This window comes from Alligator sinensis, unplaced genomic scaffold (assembly GCF_000455745.1).
Source record: "Alligator sinensis unplaced genomic scaffold, ASM45574v1 scaffold610_1, whole genome shotgun sequence".
Lineage (NCBI taxonomy): Eukaryota > Metazoa > Chordata > Crocodylia > Alligatoridae > Alligator > Alligator sinensis.
The window spans coordinates 491,163-510,685 of NW_005842348.1; the positions used below are offsets into that span (position 1 = coordinate 491,163).

The window sequence follows — 19,523 nt, forward strand, 5'->3', positions numbered from 1 at the left end:
GGCAGGGTAATAGAAACCCTGTGTGAGATCCAGAGGAGCGTGGCAGCCTGATCCACCGCCCACCTCTTCCCATCTTCGAGCGCGACTAATATAAGACGTATTTACGATTTCTACATTGGTAGCCTGTTCACCCAGAGCATCTGGAGCTCTGCACCGTGGAGCCTAGCAACCTCCACGAGACCGTCTGTGTTGTGTCTGTCTGTAACTGCAACTTAATCAAGCTTTCCAGCCTACACCATTGCCATCTCGGTGTAAGTAAACAATCTTTTAAACTACCGATACGTGTCCGTGCCTAATTCCAGAGCGAAGGCCTTCCCTCTCCACCCCCGCGTGCCCGGGCTGCTGGCCACAGCCCGCGTGCAGCACGAAAAAGGGCTCGGGGCGCTCCCGGCCCGCACAAGGGCTTCTTACAACAATACAACAGAATAAATTACAAAACAGGAGAATGAGAGAAACTAGAGAATGAGAGCAACTAGAGTATCAGAGAGCCCCTACATCCCAGTCTAGCTTTGTTTGCTAAACACTTGCCCAAAAGATATATGTGGACTATGCCTTCAGCATTCAGAATTAAGTCAAAGGCCTAAAAGATATAAACAAAGAGATGTAACAATAGGAGCGCTGAGATGCATGCCTTTTATCCAGTTTGCTGTCAATGAGGTCCTGGGTTTGGTTGGCAGAGGTGCGAGCAGAAAACATTAGAAAATGAGTGATGTATTCCAGAGGCAAGTTCTTCAAAAGCTTGTCTGAAATAGTGAGCGTCTTCCCAGTGCCAGTTGGACCAATACAGAGAACCTAGAAATAAAGGCATCATTACAATGTATTTACAGGCAGAAGATACGCCCATTTACAAGCTGGTTTGCTCTCAGTGGGCATATCCAGATGGGCGCAGTCACAAGGTATGTGGCACCGCAAACATACCGCAGTCTGTTGTGCTCTGCATTGCACTGCATTCTCCGCATTGCAAGGGCATTTTTTTTCCGCGTGGTTTTTTTGACCCTTGGATATCCAGGGTAAAAAAAACAAAACAAAAAACAAACCCAAAAACGGAGCAGTGCACACTTAGGCAGCATGTGCCACTGAAAGGTGGAGCCGAGATGCCCAGCGCTGTGCTGTGGCTGGTGGCCAGGCTCCGTCCACCAGGATCGCTGTGACTGCAGCCCCGGGAGGCCCCCAGGGCCCCAGGTAAGGCTGCTGGGGCCAACAGTGCTGGCCCCAACCTCCCCTACTACCCCTGCGGTAACTTGCCATGCGCCGAAGTGCGTGTGGCACAGGTGTTATCTGGGGACAAGCAGCTGCGGCACAAGGTACACTGCTGCTAGTTGTTCCCAGGGAACCAAATGTCCACACATGTTCAGATGCATTCAGTGGACATATCTACACAAGATGCTTACGGCGGAGTTGCCTAATTAGCTCTGCAGTAAAATGTCAGTGTCTATGTGTGCGGCCCTATTAGGCCACAGTAAACTAATAAACGCCGCCATAGGATAGTACTGCCTAATACAAGTACTATCTTACAGTAGGTAGCATTATTCAGTGCATTGCACTGCATGTGTAGATGCTGATGGGGCTGGCTGGGGCACAAGGGTACTTCTGCATGCTGGCTAGCTCCACAGTCAAGCACCCTCCTGAGCCCCTGTAGCACATTGAGCTGGGTCGGAGCAGCCCCAGATGGCAAGCTGACCCCCAGGGCCCCTTACCATTTGGGGTTGTTCTGTCCTCGCTCAACATGTTGCGGTCCTGGGGCGCATGTGTAAATGCTGTGCCCAGGAGCAATAAACTCCAATGTAAACTGTGCTGGAGTTTATTCAATCAAATTAATTTCATGTGTAGATGCACCCAGTGTCTTATTTTGGAGAATGCAGACTCCCACCTTACTGGGCTTTCTAAAGTTGGGCAAGGACAAGAAGTTAATGCTCTCAGGGAAGCCGTTCAGGTTGACAGATTTCTCTGAGTGGAAGAAACCCAACTAGAGAAGTATGAAAAGAAGCCCTGGAGAATGGATAAATCTTGAATGGTAACTAATCATCATTCAGCCAGTGAGGATAAGTGTGCAAAACCTAGCCCCAAATCTGAATTACTTTGACCAAGCTATGAAAAAAAAGTCAGGGTTTTCTGTTAGTGAAAATCTGGTAGCTGAGGAAAAGGAAGAAGATGCTTACTTGCTAGGCACTACGTTCAATCACAAGGGGTGCCTATGCACGAGTGTAGAGGCTGCTTCAACGCACTGTAATTACAGCACATCAGAGCAGATTCAATTAATCGAGTCTGCTGGAGCGTGGTAATTATTGCACACCAGCCAGCTTCCACATTTCGTGTATCAGCATCCCCACACTTCAAAATGGCAATGTGAGCGCTTTATCTAAAACTTGTTGAACAAACTAGATAAATCATCTCCTCTGCCATTCTGAAGCACAGGGAAGCTGATACACGAGATGCTCCGGGCACTTAAATTGTAGTGGCTCTCGGAGCTGCTCTAATTAAAGTGCCCGCCCCCACCCCCCCCCAGCACGTGTATAGATGCCCAAGAGTTCCTGTCTGTGAAGAGTGGGGAGAATCTAACTAAATTAGATAAACTTGGGAGAGAGAAGGGGAACTTGTACCATGGCCAAAAACACCCACATTTAAATCCAAAAACAAAGATCAGGTCAAGAAACATACTGGTTTTCGATTGGTGAGCAGCATTTCCAGCAGGTAGGCCATCTGGACAGTATTCATTGTTGGGATAATAATGTCACAGTAGTTGGTGTCAGGAACCATGGTGAACTGTTCAGTAGAATCCATCCATTTCACCCAGCACACCTGGAGGACAGGAATGTTACTGGAAGGGGCAACTGCCTCTAATGATAACAGAAAACTGAGCACGCACACTATGCTTTTCCTCTTCAAATTTGTTTGCGTATGTCAGGAATATGTTACTCAAGAGTCTGACTCTTTCACTAGAGCTCAGTAGCAGGCAGTGGATTTGAGATCACTGCCCCAAAAGTAACCTACTTTAATTCGTTTTGAGAACTTAGCTCAAATGTTGACAAAGCACTTGAAATGTTTACATAAACAGAAAAATCTATTGCACACAGAACAAAATCAAAGGCAGAAAATGGACCCGTCTGCAACTGTTGAGGACTGTTTATCTAGAAATCTTTCTTTGTTTGCTACAATCTCTTGTCCTGTGTTCACCTGAAATACAAGGAGGTTTGTGTGCGTGTGCAGGAAATGAATGCCTGACCTTTTAAAAAAAAAGTCAGATTCCAAAACTGACTATCCAGAACTAGTACACAGATTAGGCAAGGAGTATGCAAGGGACATTCAGGGTAGCACTGCTGGAAATCCCAGGCCTTACAGCCACATGAAGCTACTATCAGAGCAATGTACCAGAACCCTGTCTAGGGAATTTAGCTTTCATGTCAGTTTTTGGCAAGCAGCTGATGAATGTAAAAGGCTTCTTGTTGCCCTCTGAGTTCAGGAAGGGGGAAGAAATTTCTCTCCTCCTGCTTTTCTCTCTCACCTTCCACCTCAGAGCCTTATGAATTGAGTAGCTGGGCCACTATTACTACTCTATGGGCATGTCTACATGTGTACTTTAATGTGCAATAGCCTATTTTACTGTGTATTAAAGCATGACAAAAAGCCATGCAATTATGCTAAAGCACAGTAAAAATAGGCCAGTGTGCATTAAGCATCACTTAAAAAACATGTGCTTTCGATACTGTGCATTAGGGCAGCCTAATGGGCATTTATTTACTACCTCACATTGGAGGTACTAAATTTAATGTGCATTAGGAAAAGCATATTAATGCATGTGTAGACATGGCTTATATCTTCCTTTGCCTCATAGCTGCTGTAAAAAGGGTGTGTGAGGTTCTGCCTTCTTTGGTCCTCCTCTACACTCCATTTCTGAGGCCCTTCCTCTCTGAAAATAGCTCCAGTAATCTATCTGTCTCTGCTCCTAATTTTAATGAGCAACAGCACATGAAATGGACATGAATCTTGTCATTTTAACTGCTCTCCTCCATCTACCCCTCAAAAAGGAGTAACAGCAGTAAAACTGAAAAGAGATTTGTTTGTTTTCCAAGTAATAACACAGGCAAAGCAGCTGACAGAAAGCTACACATGATTCATGTTTGAAAGATCTAGTTCACAGTCATAAGGGTAAAAATGCCCTTTTTAAATGGAAGTTTCAATTTAATTGTAAATATCCCCCACACCATGGGAAGGCTCCTGCTTGTTACTGATGAAATGATTCTGTCAAAATCTGCAGTACCTTACTATGGGTTTCTGGTCCCTTCCTTCAATTCTCTATTTGAATTAATTGCTTAGGTTTTTAATTCACAAATTCCAGGTGAGTGAAGTCTTTTACCTCTTTGACAATCTCTTCTTCTAGATCTTCCTCAGCACTGCTAAGCCCAGCATCATCCAGCTTATAATCATATACCAGCCCATCCTCTGGGAAAAGTAACTGGATCTGTGTGGAATAAAACAGATCATGAATGCCAAACCCAGGCCCCACTCCAGATGTGCTGATCAAGAGGAACCAGGCTAGCTTAGAGAGGATTGCTTTCAGCAAAGACACTGTACAACCTACATGACCTATTCCTGCATTCTCTTTCCCAGAGGTTCTGATGCATATGGTCCACTGAAGATTGAATTTGAAGCTTTCCCTGGGGACCGTGGCACAGAAAAAAAGCCCTACAAAAGTCTCCCAGAAATTCAGGGAGCTGTGTAACCCCCATTAGCCATGTGCTTCTTATCTTTTCATTGGCTTACTTGTTCATGTGCCATCTTCTCTCTTAACCACAAGTTGAAGGCGACACGGCTTTGGGCATCTCCTGTTGCACCCACACTCCAGATCAGGGAGAATATAAACCAAGGTTCAATCAGTTCTCCAAGGCGTGCTGTCTTCTCACGAGGGACTTTCCTAATTCCCTGAGGATCCCATAAGGAAACAAATGTAATCCTCAAGCACAGTTCAAATGGAAAGGGGGTAAAATAAGGTCATCTTGCTGAAAGTCTTGACTCCACCTGCACTGCCTTTCTAAAATGATTCTTTCCAACATCATTCATCCCAGGCTATAGGCCCAATTCTGCTCTGTTTTGCTGATCTCATTCCAGAAAACATCTGTTGACTTCAGGAAAGCCACTCCAGTGTAACAGGGAGCAAAATTTGACCTATGAATTTTACCTTCAAAACATTCCTGTCTCTTTCAGTATTAAGACAGAGATCATGCAATCTCAGGCATATTGCTATTTACCTTTCTGCTTCTCACCAGTTCTCAGACTCTCTCAGTTAAAAAAATAAAAAGTTACTTCTTTTACCGAACACAATAGGCTGGTATTTATCCATCTACTCTCTTGCTCTTATACTTTGGCCCACTGATACAAAGGTAACCTAACCAAGACACACCCATAGAATTAACATTGTCGCTACTCATTCTACAGGCAAATTTCCAGATCCATTCACGTGGAGCCCTGCAGAACAGACCTGAGCATGGAACCACATCATGTGACCTGAGGGTCTGCTCATGGGGGTCAAAATTTAGCAGCTAGAGGAGCAGCAGCTGCCACAGCTCCAGATGTCACAGCCATTAACACTGCCATGACCAAATTTCAACCCTGTGTGGCTGGATGAGTTGGAACCACTGCTATGATATGTGCAGACACAGTGTTATCCTTTAGCCACAGCTCATTGAAGACAGTGCTCAATATAATGTGCACTCAGCATGTAATGCTGTAACCAACCTCCTGTATGCAAACAAGCCTCAGTGTAACCATCCAGGCCCCTTCCTGTTCAGTACACTGTTCGCCTGGGACTTCCATTTCACGCAGCAGTTGCAGCACAACTCTAGCTTTCCACCTGCACTCTGCAGTTAACTCCTTATTGCCATGAGGAGTGAGGCCTACAAGCAGATGATACAAAAATCCTACCTCAATGGGGATGAAAGGTTGAAAGAAACACTCCAGTAGCTTGAGAAGGCTCATCGTCAAGTTACTGTCTGTTGAGGCAATTACCTCCTTCACAGATCTCCGGACAAAGCTGATGGAGTCCTGCAAGGATCAGGCAGAGGCAGCTCAGCTCCAGTGTCAACTACATTAGAGTTTATTTACCTCCTAGGGTTTCCGTTTCTCCTTTTCTCACGGCAGGTTACATTTATCAGGGAGGTCACTGTTGAAAAATCTGCTGTTTCAAGCTGTGCCCCAAATACCATTCACTTCAACCAGTGAATGAAGGCCCTGGAGAGAGTGTGTGTAAAACTCTTTTGTTTAATACTGAACAGATTATAATACAGGCCTGCCCTTTGGTTCTGTACAAAATCTACCATGTCTATGTCACAGTCAGAGCTGATAAATAGCTTGTTCTTCTAAGAGACATCTTACTACACTGTGGCGTTTTCCATTAAAATGATTATTTAGGAGCAGGCTGGAAATAGCAAGACTTGCCTTTTGCAGTTCAGAGCCAAATTCATCCCTAGAAAAACTCCACTGAGGGAAATGGAGTTGCCCCAGGGATGAATTTAGCCCAAGGATTATAAAAACACACCTTCCTTTGGGCTAGTATGAAGTCACAACTATATGGATCAGTGAATAAAATCTTTATTAAGACCAGCAGATTCACAGACCATTGTGTATATGAGTAGCATGAAAGGTACCCTAAAGGCATTTAAACTTCAGTCTTTAGAAGTATGAGCTACATTAAGTCCTGACAGACTCTGAGCCACTGGCATTCTGAAGCTGGGGCTGTCAGACAGACTCAACAGCACTGGGAGAGATCCTGACCGTGATGGTAGCTCACCTCAAGAAATTTTCTGAAGAGGGATGCTAACTGCTCCAGGAAAGGCTTCATGACCTCAGGGATTTCTCTTAGCCAGCACTCGGTGAAGGGCTTGAGTCCCAAGATACTGGGTTCTAAGTAAACCATGCCACACCGGGAGACTGTGGCTGGGGAGGCAACGGCCAAGTCCTGTACTTCAAACATCATGGTCATACTCTGAAAACCATGGAAAGACAACAAGCAGCCATCAGCATCACTTGATCTCTGGAAATCTAGGCAAGTAGAAGCTTTCAACCCAGTTCTGAATTAAGGTCTGCAAGCCAAACAGTGCTGTCCCATGTCCCCAGGCAGGAAGGAAAGAAAGCAATCCCCTTGAGGAGCAAAGCTAATGTTGGGAGATCCTGGATATCCAAGTCAATACAATGAAGAATGTAATGAGTCAAGAGCTGAGACTGGCAAGGGTATCAGCTCTCTGTGAGCAAAAAGAAAGAAGCAAAACTCAAGAGCGACATGTCTTTTCTAAGCCTATGCAAGAAACACAACCTCATTCCCAGAGGACTACACAGCCACAATCCTCTGACTACTACACACAACTCCAAATATGCTTCACAGCTATGCAGAAGAACTTCAGAGAAAATTAGAAATCATCTACTTCACCTAATCTACTCCAAAAGAGACCAACTCAAGAAGGAAATCACCATATGCTACAACAACTTAAAAGAGAAAAATCCAGACATCTCTATTATTATACAATGGATACAAAGAGACTATGAAAAATTTTCTAGAACATTCATCCAACATAAAAAGAAGAAATGGAACAAATTACTCCAGGAACAACTTTCCCAACTGCAAAACAACCATCAGAGGAACAACACCAACACCGTACAACGTTCCAGCCTTAGACTTGATGAAACTGAAAGCAGCAGCAAGCTCTCAAATATCATCAATCTCTCCACACACACACTTACCAAAACTGAAAAAATCTGTCCTTTCTAAAGGCCTAAATTTCTGTCCAGAAAAATACCCTAATAAAATACTTCAGTGTGGAGAACTAGAAGAATTCTTCCGACACCTGCGCCTCAAGGAATATTTCCACGACCCAAATGAATCTACTTCCAACAACAACTCACTCTCCGACAACATTGAGGAAAAAATCAACCCCCCAAAACCATTAGATTGGACACTTCACAGTGCATGAAACTCTAACCTTGACCGCTACATTGACTGCTTCAGGGAAAGAATGAACAATGAAATAATCAACAACACGTGCCACCACCACAACCTCTCCCTACCAGAGAGAAAGGCCAGAGAATCTCTAAGATCTAACCATCAAATAGTAATAAAACCTGCAGATAAAGGAGGAGCCATAGTTATCCTAAACTGTGAAGACTACATAAAGCAGGGGTGTCTAACCTTCTTGAATGTGGGACCAGATCATGAACTTTCTATCACCTAGTGGGCCAGCGAGCCATACTCAGAGACCTCACAGGAAGTGGTATCACATCAGGAAGTGATGTCATGTGACCTTTGACACCAATGAAGTTGCAGGAAGTGACAATGAAATGCATCTAAATAACCAGTTCAAAACTCTCCCTCTATAGCATCCACCTCTGCCGCTGTCCGGGACAGGATACTGAGCTAGATGGACCATGGGGCTGACCAAGCACGGCACTTTTTATGCTCTTATGTTCAGAAGCTCTTATGTTCTTTGGCTGAGCTTCCAAACTATGGCTGAGATTTGCAAAAAGGGGTAGATAGGCATGTTACAAAGTTGTCATAAAAGATTTGGAGCCCTCTAAATCCCATTCATTTTAATGGAAATTGGTCTTTTTACTCAGTTTTGAAAATCTCAGCCCAAGGTGCCAACCAAATAAGTCAAAATATATTTTGCATATATGGGGATAGGAGGAGCCCAGCCGGGTTAGCACCAGCCAGCAGAAGTGGCAGCAGAGCCATGTGCTGCTCAGGACTGACGGGCGCAGGCAGGGGGAAAATGCAGCTGAGCCCCTGCCGCTCTGGCCGGGCTCCTCCCGTCCTGAGCGGCCCACGGCTCCCCCCCCCCCTCCCGGCGGCCCCGCCCGCTCCTTTTGTTGGCCGGTGCCAACCTGGTCAGCCTCCTCCTGTCCCTGTTAGCATGTGGGAAGACAGCTTCAGCTGCATGCTGCTTTTCCTGGCCGGTGCTGACCCGGCTGGGTCCATCCCACCTGGAGCAGCATGCGGCTGAAGCCAGGTTCCCACATGCTGCTGAGAACAGGAGGAGCCCGGCTGGGTCTGCACCAGCGACTGCACCAGTCAGTCCCAAGTGGCATATGGCTCTGCCACCGCTTCTGCTGGCCAGTGCTGACCCAGCCGGGCTCCTCCTGGCCCCAGCAGCACGTGGGAAGCTGGCTTCAGCTGTGTGCTGCTCCGGATCGGACAGACCTGCCCAGGTTGGCACCAGCCAGCAGAGGCGGCAGCGGGGCCATGTGCCGCTCAGGACTGAGCGGCGAGCTGAGCCCCTGCTGCTCCGGCTGGGCTCATCCTGTCCCGAGTGGCACATGGCTACTCCTCTTCCCACATGTACCGTGTCAGCAACATCAAGCTGACGCGGTGCGTGTGGGAACCCTGTCCCTTCCCCAGCCCTTTAGCAGCCATTAGGAAGCTGCTGAAGGGCCGGGGGAGGGACAAGAGGTGGGAAACAGTGTTTACTTTTGTTTCCCGTCGCAACACCGTGGGCCACAGAAAACGGCTTGGCGGGCCGCGTGGCATAAAGGAAGCTAACAAACAACTCTCTGACACCACCTACTACAAAGAATTACAAGAAGATCCTACTCCCCTTCTCACCGTGAAACTCAAAAAATACCATCAAATCATTTCCATCAGAACTATAAGAAAACCTACAAACCTGGATCCCTCCACTACCTAACCCAGGGATGTTTTACATGATCCCCAAAATCCACAAACAAGGTAACCCTGGCAGACCTATCATATCCAACCATGGAACCCTAACTGAGGAAATATCAGGTTTCGTCGAATCAATCCTAAAATCGCTTGTCATCCAAAGAGCAAGTTTTGTCCAACACCCTACACACTTTCTACAGAAACTTAAAAACATAGACCACCTTCCCAGCAACACCCTCCTAGCCACCATGGATGTTACCAGCTTATATACCAAGATCCCACACCAGGATGTCATCCAAGCCTCCCTTACATACCTACGAGAGCAAGACGACAACTCAGAGTACAGACCCAAAGATATTACTGACCTTATACACGTCATCCTCACACACAATTTAACTTTTAATAACCACCATTTCCTTCAGACCATGGGCATAGCAATGGGCACCAAAATGGCCCCACAGTATGCCAACCTTTTTATAAGCCACCTGGAAGAAGAATTCCTCAAGGACTGCACCATCAAACCCTTGCTGTACTTAAGCTATATCAATGACATCATCATTTGGACTAAAAACCTGCAATCTCTGTTTGAGTTCCATCAGAAATTCAACAATCATCCCTCCATCTGACTATCTCTTGAATACTCTAGCACCAACATCTCCTTTTTAGACACGATGATCAGTATCCAGAAGGGTAAAATACAGACCATGTTATATAAGAAACCCACAGACCAACATACATATCTGCACAGAACCAGCTATCACCCTAAAGACACCAAGAAAGCTGTGATATCCAGCCAAGCCCTAAGATACCACCGCATTTGCCCTGAGAACACCTGGGATTGCCACCTCACCAATCTTAAAAAGGCTTTCACTCAACAAGGACACTCCTCCAGAAAGATAGATCACACGTTTGAAAGAGCCACCGGGATTCCAAGTGAAGAATTACTGCAGTACAGAAACCCACCCCCCAAGAATCACACACCGCTGGTTACGACATATCACCCCTCCCTCAAACCCAAATGGAAAATCCTCAAACAACTGCAACCCATACTAGAAGGAGACCCTATTCTTAAAGAGATCTTCCCAGAACCACCCATCCTAGCCTTCAAACAAGCACTGGACCTCACCAACCGCATCACCAGAAGCAAACTTCCTATGGCCCAGAACACACCAAATGGATCCAGACTATGACATGACAAGAAATGCAAAACCTGCCAACACGTCCACCACCCCCACAATTACTACACCCCACAACAGAGCCATCAGCATTCCCGGATCTTACAGCTGCACCTCCAGAAATGTAATATATATCATCCAATGCACCAAATGCCCTGATGGAAAATACGTAGGAGAGACCAAACAACAACTGTGCACCAGAATGAATGACACGGAAATCTATCAAAAACAAGAATACTCAATTACCTGTGGGAGCACATTTCTCACAAGAAAAACACTTTCTCTCCAACCTCTCAGTTCTAATCCTCAAAGGAAATTTACAAAACACTTTTCACAGACAAGCCTATGAACTTCACTTCATCAACCTCCTGGATACAAAAAAATCACGGACTATATATAGACATTGGATTTATGACACATTATAACCTGCCTGATATCTGACTCCCCAGGCACCTCTCCACTTTTACCTGCTACATCCCCCTTCTCCCTTTCCCCTCCCTCCCACCCCCCAGCCTCTCTCTCATCCCCTGATGCCTCAATTTACATCTTCACTGACTGCCTGTCTTGCGTGCATACCAGTCTCTGGGTTCTTTATTATTCATTCCATCCAGGAAGAGCACACACCAACTGCAGAGGCTTCCTCAGCCTGATGAAGGGATTTTAAACCCAAAAGCTTGCTAATAATTTTTTTTTCCAACTATTTAAGTTGGTCTAATAAAAGATATCAGATTCACCCAAAGAACCTTGTCTGCCTATGTCTTTAGATCAACACAGCTACAACCTACACCCCTGCGAATGGCTTTGGAATTTAGGAGGCTCTCTCACTCCCTTATCTGGCTATGAAAAATCTGAGCTTCATGGCCTGCCAGCACCCTTGTGGAATAAAGCTTGCAAATGAATATGTAGACAACCAAACAAAACAGACTGTATGCAATTTGTTCTGGGTGTATACTATGCCTATCACAAGGGTGGTTTGCTACTGCTCTGGTCCAGATAATAGATATCAACAATAATCTTTGCAGAAATCCATCTTGCACATAACATTAATTGGAAACCTCAAAGGCTACTCTGCTGCAGGTGGGGAAAAGAAGAAGAACAAAAAAAGGGAAAACAGAAAGAGGGGAAAGAAAAACAGAACAGCAAGAGGGTTAGATACCTCTGTCAGCTTAATGATTTCTCCGGAGCTGAGACACAGCTTCTTATTGTCATCCAGCACTGTGTTCATATTCTCAATCCAGACCGCATCGACTGGCCCGTCAAACATGTACCATTTCTTATTTGTATCCGTGGCAATAGCTCCTACCCGGATGAGTGATGAAAGGATCCCATCTGTCCTGTTAGACAGTAGGAAGGCAGACAAGAGTAATTGTAAAAATCACATGCTCCATCTCGAAGTAACATTCTGGCTTCATTACAGTCAATGGCAAAACTCCTGTTTACCTCAGTGAAGCCACACTTTCACTCTTGTGTTCATTATATATCCGTACTGGAATGCCTGACTAAATTAAAGTGAGCTGATGATGATCTCCTATTTGTTTTCCTTTGTAAATTTCTAGAATCTGCAGAGCCGCTCAGGATAACCTTTTGGACATTAAGTGATTGAGTCTCCCTATTTTAGGGGCAAAAATACTCCTTCTCACCACTCCTATGTACACAGCATAATAAGGATGCTACTAATGAAGCCATGCCCTGTCAGTGATGCAGCTGCTAATGAGGGGGACAGTGGAGCAAGAAATGTTCAGTGTAGATGACTGGGATTTATTCCATACATCAAAGGCTACTGTGAATTCCTGCTCAGGCCCTAACCTGCACTCCCATTATTAAATAATTATTGTTATTTATATAGCACCTTAGGTGTCCAGGGCCACTGTTACCAAGATCAAAAGAAAAGAGACTGCTCTGAAGCCTGGCTGATTAAAACAGATGGATTTATGCCTGTAAATGCCTTTTATGTGGATGCTGTATTTTTTGTCATGTTGATGTGTCTGTGCGCTGCCCTTGGGCAGAACCACATCGTAAATAAGCTGTCAAGCTTAACTGGAATATACTATAAAAATATCCTTCAATAAAGATGCACTGGAGCCCAAATCTAGTGAGTTTTGGGGCACAGCATAAGAAATATTTATTTGCTTCAGCTTTTCTCAGAGCTCTTTTTTATTGGTTTTCATGGTTTTATGAATTGTTCATTCTTCAGCTTTGTTCCTAAGCATCTGGCTGGCATAACAGGAAGGGAGACAATAAGGTGCTGACTCTCACTCTATGTTCTGGGGATGTCTAGGAATCCACAGAGCCCTCCTGAGCTGGCTCCAGTGGATTTCTGAGCAGTAATGGGCTGTTGTGAGGGGAGATGGCCCATCAGAGGGGTGTACAGAATGAAGAAACTGGATAATAGCTAAGATAAACCAAAGGCCAGTTATTTGCAGTTCCTGGGAGCTTTGCTCCTAAGAATCAGGAGAATCCTAAGAATTCCTCCAGGAAGCTTTGCTTCTAAGAACCAGCCTAATACCCCTGTGCGCCTCTGAAAATCTTCTAATTACATAAAAATATCAGCACAACCCACATTCATACAGCACAAAAGACTATTCATGCCTGCCAGTAAAGGAAGGAAAGCCCTTTAAGATGTTTTATCTTAGAGGGTTCCTAGCCCTAGATCACAAGGAGAGGAAGAGAGCGGGTTTTGTCCTTTACCACTCATGTGTTAGTAAATCAAATTCTCCATAAAGCTGGCCCATAGTGATGGATTTTGGATTCAGTATGAAGTAGTTGACTGCTTCATAATTCCCACCGCTGGCTGAAGGTTGACCTTTTAGTGATGTCATGGCAGCTGCCAGAACTTTGTAACACTGCAGAGACAGGAGGGCAAGGGAATTAAACACAACAGCTCTATAACAGTGAAGAAAAGGGAATGTAAACTCACAGTGATCAATTCAAGGAAGGAGATAGAATGAAAGATTTCGCACAAAAGCTGCACGTGGCCAGCAAAATGGGCTGACAAGAAAGAAACAAGATGCTAACAGAAGCAGAGAGTAGGAAATAAAATCTCCAGTACAAAACAGATGAAATATTTGGAGGCACCCCATCACACAAGCACAAGTTAAACCCTCTGATTCTTGCATGGTACTCAGTTTAGGCACCAGTCTTAAAGCTCACAATCTTAAAGAGCAGGAGACAAAATCAGGTTCTTCTCCACATCTAAAGGCAAAACAAAAGCCTCTCATGTTCACAGCTTCTATGTGCAGGAAGGCTGCAAATGTATAGCATTAGTGTTTCATGAAAAGTTCAGCCCTCTGCTCTGAGTCTCCTTTCAAATGCAAGCAAGATATTAAAACACTGTATCCGATGCAGTGTCTCAGTCTCCCTTACCTTTGTTTTTCCAGATCCAGTTGGCCCTACCAGCATGAGGCCATGGCGGACCACAGTGGTTTCATAGAGCTGGATACACTTTGTCACAAAACCTGAGAAGGAACAAGAATCCATTTTACTTTCCTGAAGATCAGAAAGCAGCCACACACTCCATCTGGCAGAGCAATGGCCTAGCAGCCCATGCCTTAGAAGCTAGAGTTGTTTTACTGGCTTATAATTACTGTGGCTGCAATCAAGGGAAATTTGTGAGTATGCACTTATCCTTAGCAAACGAGTAGCTGACATTTAATACAAGAGGACTAGGCCCACCCTTAATTATAAGGATGGGACATAAAATTATGCTGGTTCTGGATGGTAACACATAATTGTTAGTTCTGTCAGCCATAGCCATTATACAGAAAAATTCAGTTTCAAAATACCTTACTACCTTTATTTCAAGAGGTGATATGCTGTAGAACAACAACAAGAAGTGACATCACATTCTGTACAAGATACCTTCATTTCATTGTTCATCACTTCACTCCTGAACAGTATAACACTGAATAAAGAGCGCTTCTGAAATCATCAACAGCAAAAAAATCAAATAAAATTGATGCTCTTAACTCCCTCTTTATGATGTGCAAGGACTGCCTCCAGATGTGTTTCATTTAAATTTCTGACTTCTATCTGGCATTTCAAATGCCAGGTCCTGGCTTACTGCATTTTAGTGGAGGCCTCTCAGAATTTTTAGAGGCTCTGATTCATGACATCATAGCTGAAGACTGAAATTGGAGGCGGCGGCTTCCCCAAAAGATTCAATATATCTATTGAATACTATCTGAGACTGGCTGTGCTGTTACACTGACTTTAACTTTGAAGTCCTCCAAAGATTGCTCAAGTTCTCTATGAGAGGAGTCAGAGCCTGATATTTTTGCCTGAAAAGGCCAGCAGCAAAAAGTATTGCTGAAGCTGTGTCTGCATGCCAAAAAAGGAACAATATACACACACAAAAGGGCTTTAGTTTGCTTTGCACTGACCTTTAAGATTTTTTCTACTTACCATCTACATCCTTCAGGTTGTCTTTGATGCATGATTTGCGTATTGCTTTCTCCAGGATGCCATAGTCAATAGGTTCCTCTTTGATCCTGGGAAACAGGTCAGAGACAATACCGTTGAATAGCTTGAGGTCATCCTGGAGGAATTTTGGTACATTAACATCCCGGATGGCCCTCAGGCAGATCAGCTCCTGCAAAGAATTAAGAACAAATATTTAAGCAAGCTCTGTACCTCAGCTTGCAGCTTTCTGCAAGATACCCATTACATCTGTCACACATGGCCTGGTGTATCAGACTCTCCAGTTCAGAAGTCATGTCTATTTTGTTTGCTTTTTCTCAGTTACTTCATCCATGAGCCCTGGAGAATTTCCATGGTGATTTGCCATAATAGCTGTCGGTAACTAGAGAACAATGGAGGTAGATCAATTATGGGTGGAGCGTACTTGCCTCATTCATAGTAGGATTCTCTCTCTTCAGGTTGCCAGCAGCTGAGATCACAGTCTTCACAGCTCTCATTCCAAAGTCATAGTGATCCTAGAATAGCATGGAGGAAACAGATCAGTCAGATGCTAGAACATCACCCTGGAACAGCAAACCTGCCATCTCAAGCTTTAGGGCAAGTGGAAAAGAGGATTTTTTTTTCTTGGAATGGTTGTTTTCCCACCATGTTGATTTGCTTGGTAAGCTAGAAAAGCCATCTCTCCTTTAAATATTTAGTCTTTATTGCATGAACTTTGTTAGACTGCATGAAAAAAGGAACTGTAGGAACTGCTTTTAACCCAACTGTCCAATATAAAGTAGATAACGCTATAATATTAGACACTCCTGGGTCACAACAGGATGAAAAGTAACATTAGAAGAAGAATAAGGTGGATGAAGGATGGCTCTGGACAGGATTGTGCACACAGGCTTGAGAGCCTACAGAAGAAACCTGCTGTGGTGTCAGAATTCATAGATGCACTTGAATACTCTGGTACCAGCAGGAGGAATCCCTCCCCACAACCATTTTAGGAAACGTTAGATGGTAGAAAGTCACTGACTTGAGTGCTGAGCTGTTCTGAAGACAATTTGAATGTAGTGGTGATCTTCTTTGCAAGGACCTTGGCTTCATTAAACCCAAAGGAGTAGAGAGAGATCTCAGCAATCATGGAGTAGTCTGGGACCATCATAGCCACAGGACGGAAGAGAGCCTGCAACATACAATATCATAATGACAGGACTCACCACCAGTTCACTCCCTGTTTCTTTTTCTAGCAGGTCTAGAATGGTATATGGTCTGCTTGAAGCCTGCAGTTTGTGGAGTACAGCCTTGGCCTATCTCTTGGACCTCTGACAATTTCAGTATTTGCTTACAGATGAGACTGTATCCTACCAAGAGTACATTAGCCTAACTCGTGTGATAAGGACATGGTGAAATCACCAAATAGCCCATTGCAGTGACTGGTAGTAGTACTGGGTTGTCTATTTTTTAAGTGATAGTGGATGCATCTACACAAGGCACTAACTGTACAGTAGCGGGCCAGGCAAAACCACACTAATACTCTACTGCACACTTAGTGTCCAAAAACCCACCATGCACCAGCACTACTGTGAAGCAGCACAAGTTACTGTGCATTGATTTAATACTCATTATCCAAGTACTAAACTTAATGCACAAGTAACTACACTGCATTAATGTACATGTAGACACACCCACTGACTACACTGTTCTAAGAGGATTCTTGCTCTAAGACACACTGGGGTATAAGCTGGCTATCCTGAGGCATAGATTGCTGGAGCATGAAGAAAGCAGGAGACAGTCAGAAAATCCATACCATTCAAATGGTGTGTGATTCTAATGAAAGGGAAGGTGCCATTCTGAGAGACAGCCAACACAGCTTCACTACAGGTAGATCATGCCTGACCAACCTCATCTCCTTCTATGACCAGGGGACGTGTCACCTGGACATGGGGGTAGAGGTTGAAGTCATTTACTTGGATTTCAAAAAAGCCTCTGACTTGGTCTCCCATGATGTCCTCATGGCAAAACTGGAGAACTACAGCCTCGACAACCTTACAGTCCAATGGCTGGGGAACTGGCTCTGTGGTCAGACCCAGAGAGTGACAGTCAATGGAAATGAGTCATCATGGCATGTGGTGACCAGTGGCATCCCTCAGGGTTCAGTACCCAGACCAGTACTCTTTTTAATAAATTCATTAATGATCTGGATTCGCTTGTCAGAAGCAGACTAGCCAAGTTTGCAGATGGCACCAAACTATGGGGAAGTACGGTTACACTGGAGGATATGCTGGGGATACAGCCTGACATGGATAGGCTCGCAAAGTGGGCAGATATAAACCTGATGACCTTTACCATAGAGAAATGCAAGGTGTTCCACCTTGGAAGAAAAAACCCATATCATACCTATAGGCTTGGCAGTGCTTCACTCACTAGCACTGTGTCTGAAAGAGACTTGGGGGTTACGATTGACCAAAAGATGAACATGAGCCACCAATGAGATACTGCAGCCAGCAAAGCAAATAAAACCTTGGCTTGCATCTACCAATGCATCTCAAACAAGATCCAAGATGTCGTTCTCCCACTTTATTCAGCCTTGGTGAGGCTGCAGCTGGAGTACTGCATCCAGTTTGGGGCTCCACATTTTAAAAAGGACGTGGAGAAACTCGAAAGAGTCCAGAGGAGAGCTACGTGCATGATCAGAGGTCAAGAGAGCAGGCCTTATGAGGAGAGGCTTTGAGGCACGGGACTCTTCAGCTTGGAAAAGCAAAGGCTCAGGGCAGACTTGGTGACAGCCTGTAAGTATATCAGGTGTGTACAAGATCTGGGAGAATGTCTGTTCACCAGGGCTCCCCTAGGAAAAACAAGGTTCAATGGTCTCAACCTGCTGGAAGAACATTTTAGACTGGACATAAGGAAGAACTTCTTTATAGTCTGAGTCTCTAGATTCTGGAATAGACTCCTTCCAGAAGTGGTGCAAGCACCTACTCTGGACATGTTCAAGAAGTGTTTGGATAATTACCTTGCTGGGGTCATCTGATCCCAGCTGACTTCCTGCCCTTTGGGCAGGGGATTGGACCAGACAATATTGCAAGGTCCCTTTCAGCCCTAATGTCTATGAAATCTATGGCCAGGACAGCCAAATAACATGCTAATTTCAGCTCTCCAGCAGTCTGCATAGAGTAGGCTCCTGTGGATTTCCAACCACCACTGACATCTGTCCTTCCCCATCTGCACATGGAAATCCTGAAGTAAAGCAGCAGCTGCAAAGCTGTCTGCTTTCTCTTGGGGTAAATCCCTATTGGGCATCACGCCATACAGAAGAGAGGAAATTATTTATTTCTTCAGTGAATCTAGACTCAAATTTGGCACAATCCATAGCTTTAACAGCTAAAGTTAATTCTAACAAGTGTCATTCTCTTCTGAACAAGCACAGCATAAAATGGCATTAATGGAGTTTCAGGACAGGTGCTCCCAATAACATCAGATCAAATGCGCTAACTATACAAGTGAAAGGAAAGCATTTTTGAAGTATCTGTGCTGTCAGCTTACCCTACAACCAGCCAGCCAGGCCAGGTTCATCTTAGAGCAGGTTTATGGTATCCAAAGAAGCTAGCTGTGATGGACCAAGTGATTTCAGGTACCTCGTTTTTTTGGGAGCCCACGTTGAGATACCCTACCTAACTACCCAGACTTTCATGGCACAGGCACTCAGTGCATTCAGGTTCTGGCTCCCCAGAATCATATGGCACTTTGGAAGCCCAGGCCTGGACATTCATGTCTACAAGGCATTTTTCTTATTGCATCTGGAGCATCCCCATGTATTTTTCAAGCCATATCCCAGCAAAGAACAGACCAGCCCCAGAGAGTGGCTCAGCTCTCATGCCTGCTATGTCATGGTATTGCAGGGTGGTGCTGGGAAGACCAGTTAACACCAGTATTCCTGTCATGCATGTATCATGACGTATACACAACTGGCAGAGCAGTGGTGTAACATGTACTGGCCCATAAGGAACTGACATCAACAACAGTTGCAGGCTTTCCCTGTTAATGTAAGGCCTCCTGAGGCCTTAAATCTCTGTGTTTAACATCTGCGACTTACCACAATCCCAGATGGACAACTATGTCCAACTACATGAGGTGGGGACAGGAGGTACAGAATACTGGTTTTTCATTAATAATGATATTCCTAGATATCTTAGGTCCCTACACTAAAGACACAGGTCCATATTTGAATACCTCATAATCACCCTCTCAGCACCCCTGTGAGATTATAAATGACTTATAAGGAAGTCTGTGGTACAGCAGGA

At 44.7% G+C, this 19,523-nt stretch overlaps 1 protein-coding gene across 1 annotated transcript in view; it reads right to left on the reverse strand.

Annotated features, from left to right (window-relative positions):
• The window catches only part of DNAH1 (dynein axonemal heavy chain 1), a 176,203-nt gene that overhangs the window by 77,831 nt on the left and 78,849 nt on the right, over positions 1-19,523 (reverse strand). The window contains exons 32-43 of the mRNA XM_006028963.3: positions 16,256-16,405; positions 15,663-15,749; positions 15,220-15,406; positions 14,182-14,273; positions 13,507-13,661; positions 11,975-12,152; positions 6,785-6,979; positions 5,920-6,039; positions 4,762-4,920; positions 4,355-4,459; positions 2,659-2,799; positions 632-792 (exon numbers count right to left, since the gene is read on the reverse strand). Of these exons, the coding sequence (XP_006029025.1) occupies positions 632-792; positions 2,659-2,799; positions 4,355-4,459; positions 4,762-4,920; positions 5,920-6,039; positions 6,785-6,979; positions 11,975-12,152; positions 13,507-13,661; positions 14,182-14,273; positions 15,220-15,406; positions 15,663-15,749; positions 16,256-16,405 (1,730 nt within the window). The remainder of the gene's footprint in view (positions 1-631; positions 793-2,658; positions 2,800-4,354; positions 4,460-4,761; positions 4,921-5,919; positions 6,040-6,784; positions 6,980-11,974; positions 12,153-13,506; positions 13,662-14,181; positions 14,274-15,219; positions 15,407-15,662; positions 15,750-16,255; positions 16,406-19,523) is intronic.